Source organism: Pteropus vampyrus, unplaced genomic scaffold (genome assembly GCF_000151845.1).
Source record: "Pteropus vampyrus isolate Shadow unplaced genomic scaffold, Pvam_2.0 Scaffold108, whole genome shotgun sequence".
In the NCBI taxonomy this organism is placed as follows: domain Eukaryota; kingdom Metazoa; phylum Chordata; class Mammalia; order Chiroptera; family Pteropodidae; genus Pteropus; species Pteropus vampyrus.
In genome coordinates, this window is record NW_011888889.1 from 3084628 (window position 1) to 3089305 (window position 4678).

Below are 4678 nucleotides of genomic sequence, written 5' to 3' on the forward strand. Positions count from 1 at the left end.
GGCTTTCCTGGAAGTCGAGGATTTTCAGGACCACCAGGGAAGACTGGGAGGCCAGGTATTTTCTTTATAGAATATGTAAAATAAATACCAGATCATATTTTTTTCTCAGCTTCTTAGGTAACAAAAACAATGGTCATCATAGTATGAATAGTAGCACTCACATGCAGTTTATTTTGTGGTCTGAAATATTTGAAACTGATTATTATCCAATTTTTATGCCCCAAAGGGAAATAGTTAAAAAAAGAAAAAAAAAGAGGATTTATAAACTTTGCACAACCATAAATCACTGTGAAGAATGGTCTCTATCTTAGAACAAAGAGAATGGAAAGATTGGCAAAGAAAAACAAATAAGCAAAATATAAATTAAACCTTCAAACCCTGTTAAGTTACAATTAGAGAAATACAGATGGGCCTGAAATCCTATCTTATGCAAGATAAACTGCCTGCTATTATATATTAATACTTAATAATCAACATTATTCAGACCCTTTAAAATTTACGTATGTGATGACATTATTTCCATTCCTTTTGCCAGTAGCCCAAGACTACATTGTGAACTTTGCACAGAAATTTTAGAGTTGCGCATGTTTATTTTTTCCTAATTTCAAAGTAAATTATGACCAAGAGAATAGGATCTTTAACATTGAGATTTTCTTTTTCTTTTTTTTTTAACATTTTGTTTTGTTAAATAGTTTTAGGTTTATAGAAAAATTGCAGAGAAAATACAGAGTTCTCATATATACCACCTACCCACATACAGTTACCCCCTATTATTAACATCTTGCATTGGTGGGGTATATATGTTACAGTTTATGGACCAATAACAATGCATTATTATTAACTAAAATCCACAGTCTACATTAGGGTTCACTCTTGGTGTTGCACATTCTATGGGTTCTGACAAATGTACAATGACATGTATTCACCATTAGAGTATCATACAGAATAGTTTCACTGCCCTAAACATCCTGCGTGGTTCTGGTTTGTTTCATTTACTCATCACCATCCCTTGTCAACAACTGATCTTTTTGCTGTCTCCATAGTTTTGCCTTTTCTAGAATGTCATATAATTGGAGTCATACTATATGTAATCTTTTCAACTGGCTTATTTCACTTAGCAATTTAGGTGAATGTGTTTAAGATTCTGCATGCTTTTTTGTGACCTGATAGCTCATTTACTTATTTATTTTTTAATGTTTGGTATATTCTAGTGTATGCATGTACCACAGTTTATTTATCCATTTACCTATTAAAGTCCTTTATAATAGGTCACTTCCAAGTTTTGGCAATCATAAATAAAGCTGCTTTAAGCTTTCGTGTGCACATTTTTGTGTGTACATGAGTTTACCTAGAAGTGTGATCAATGCATTGCATGGTAAACCTGCATTTAGTTTTGTAAGAAACTGTCAAACCGTCTTCCAAAGTGGCCATACCATTTGACATTCCCATCAGAAATGAATGAGAATTCCTAATGCTCCACATCCTCACCAGCATCTGGTGTTGTCAATGTTTTGGATTTAGCAATTCTAATAGGTATGTTGAGGTGTTTTTGATAGTATCAGTGCTTATGTACTGTGTCGATGGCAATTAGGCTTGGAGAAATATTAGCTAAACACAAATAAGCAACCCATACTCAGTCTCCACCAGAAACCCAATTACCTGAACTGAATGATGTGTTTATGTACTAACAATCTCTAAAACTGTCTAGCTTTAATCAGGCATTTTTTGGCAACATGGGAAGAAGTGTTTGTCTATTAATTTGTTTGAAATGATCTGCATTATCTAGGAATTGCTGAATTTCCTCTATGAGCAATTCATATTCGATAGATAAATACATTTAAAAACCTTGAACTTAACAAAATTACAAAAGCTACTTATAGATTCTAAGATAATTCAAAATAATTCTGTGAATGAGAAAACATTTTATCTGTATTCTAAGTTTTAAATAGTGTATTAGTCTACCATCTATCTCCAATAGCTAGTCATTTACTGAACCTGGCAAAATCATGGTAAGATTTCATTTTGGGATCTTTCTGGTACAGTCTATTTGTAACTTCCTATTTACATTAAATCATAAAGATTAACTTTATAAATGAATGTCACTATGAACTATAAGTAAATTAGAGTTACTAATTTGTCTTTCTAGAAAGTCTACACAAAAAGGGGAAAAATGGCAGAAATTTTAGGGATGTTAAGAAGTCCTCTCTTCCTCACAAGTCTGTTTTGCAAAACTTTTGTCTTTAAGTGGTCAGAGAAGTTGGGAATAAACCCAGAAGAGACATGTAACTGTAGCACAACTTATCTGATTTAGTGAGAAATAATTTATCTTATTTACTGAGTGCCTATGTTGTCTCATATACTGTGCTTGGAAGTAAGAATACAAGACAAGCTAGTTTCCCACTCTTGAGAAGTTTACTTCCAGAAATTTTCTCACAATGACCTCTCTAGTAAGGTTTAATCAAACAGATGATTTTATAAATATTTTGTGAAGTATCTGATCTTAGGTTGTTCATTTTGGGGGATTAAACATTTGTCAAAGTAGTTTGACCTTAAATTTCATGGCAGCACATAATTATTTCATACCTAATGTTTTCTTTGCCCTATTGGAAAATACAGGGATAGCATAGTACACCTTTGTACTTTATAGAGATAGCATAGTACATATTTGAATCCTATACCTAAAGTCTACCTCTTCACTCCGTTCACCTGTGCCTCAGTTTTCTTATCTACAAAAGAAAGGCCAATAAGAGGATCCACATTTTAGAATTTCTGTAAACATCAAATGGATCAATAGGTATCTTAAAGTGTTTCAAACAATTTCTGTCACTAAGCAAGCTGTATATACATATCAGTTGTTAGTTATAGCTTATACAAGTTTTAATTTTTCTACTCTCAAACTCCTGGAGTTCAATAAATGCTCAATTAGCCAAAGAACTTGAGAGAGCATTCATTCATTCATTCACCTAGTCGATAAAATTTCATGAGGGTTCACTCTGTGTTGGAGGTAAATATAGCATAGCCACTGCCCTCAAGGATGAGGTGACTGAAAAATGCAGAAACAATTAGCTATAATGCAATGCAGTAAGTAATAAACATTTAGGAAGCAGGACAAAAACGCTATGAGAGTAGGGAGTGATTAATTCCGAACAGTAAGGCGTGTTACAGAGGAAGTAGTGTTAGCACTGGCCTAAAAGATACATTGAATTTCTTTATGTCTATGGTTCTCAAACTTTAGCTGGCATCAGAATCACCTGGAGGGTCTGTTAAAACAGCTTACTGGGCTCTACCGTTGAAGTTTCTGAGTCAATAGATCAGGGACTGCACTCCCAGAAATTCATTCACAGCCCATCTGTGGGACACACTAATCTCAGGAAATGAAAAATAAAATAGATAAAGTGTAATGGGAATAAAAAGACAAGGCTTAGATTGAGGTGGAAGACATCAGGCTTCCTGGAGGAGGAAGAAAGTCACAGTCAAAGGAAAACAAAAAGAAAAAGATGAAAAAGCCCAAACCAAGTTGCTTATACCTCAGTTTTGCCTGCTTTAGGAAAGTGAGACATTTAATGCTTTTGTACGTAATTTGAGATAATGTGTGCAAAGGACCTACCCAGAACAGAGTCAGGTTTGTAATAGGCCTTCTAAAATGATATAACAGTGATGTTTAATATAATAATAATTATTATGATCACCATCAACATTATAATTACATTTAAATTTCTATAGGTTGTTATAAATTGATATTCTAGATTACCTTGTGATATTCTGTTTCCATTAAAAGCAAGCATTGTGAATTGTCCTAATTTTAAAAATGTTATTTTTTTATCTTTTTTTTTTTTTTCAAGGAAATTCTGGACAAAAAGGACAGAAGGGGGAAAAAGGGAGTGGAAGCATGCTAAGTAAGTTTATAGTTTCTTGTTTTTTTGTGTGCACTTTTGTAATAAACAAGCTTTGCTAGTAGTGGTCTGGGCTTGAAGCCAATGATGAAAAAGAACTTCAACATTGAGCCATAGAGATTCTGTGGAAGTCAGTCACAGTTTTCTACAAAATGTATTAATTGGAGTAAAGTAAATAGATTATATTATACAACTCTTTGAATCTCATTACCTATTTGTATTTTGTTTTTAGGATGAGCACAATTTTCTAAAAATTCCACGTAGAAAATTGTTCAATTTTCAAGCCAAAATGTCTATCTGCTGAAGAAAAATTGAGCTTATAAATAGAAACTATTACAGCCTCCTTACGTACTAACTGAGCTAACTGAAATGTTACTTATAGGAATGTGGACAATCTAAGAACCCTGATGGAATAATTCTCAGATGGCTGTTGTTTTTTTTTTTTTAAATTCATTTTGTTTTGTTTTTGTTAAGTACTTGAAAAGCAGTGTTCTATAACCGAGACCTAAACTGCAACAGAATAGATTTCACGAACAAGATTTCTGTCGATGGAATGCCGATGTCATATTGTAATGTAGAGAATGTGTAAATTGGACCTTAAAAACTAAATATTAGATGAGATATCTTTAATTCATCATAACATAAGGTAATTGTGTCTAGGCCAAGTCTACAGAGATATAATGAAAAGATCATGAAAAGGAATGAGGAATATATACTTGATTTAGAAATCAAGAGTTCCTCCCCTATATTCCCAGTAGTAGCTACATGTGATTTGTATGTGTGTC

At 33.0% G+C, this 4678-nt stretch overlaps 1 protein-coding gene across 1 annotated transcript in view; it reads left to right on the plus strand.

Annotated features, from left to right (window-relative positions):
- MSR1 (macrophage scavenger receptor 1) overlaps positions 1-4678 on the plus strand; it is a 71260-nt gene that overhangs the window by 34438 nt on the left and 32144 nt on the right. Inside the window, exons 8-9 of the mRNA XM_011365272.1 lie at positions 1-55; positions 3843-3896. The exon at positions 1-55 is cut by the window's left edge and continues 1 nt beyond it. Of these exons, the coding sequence (XP_011363574.1) occupies positions 1-55; positions 3843-3896 (109 nt within the window). The remainder of the gene's footprint in view (positions 56-3842; positions 3897-4678) is intronic.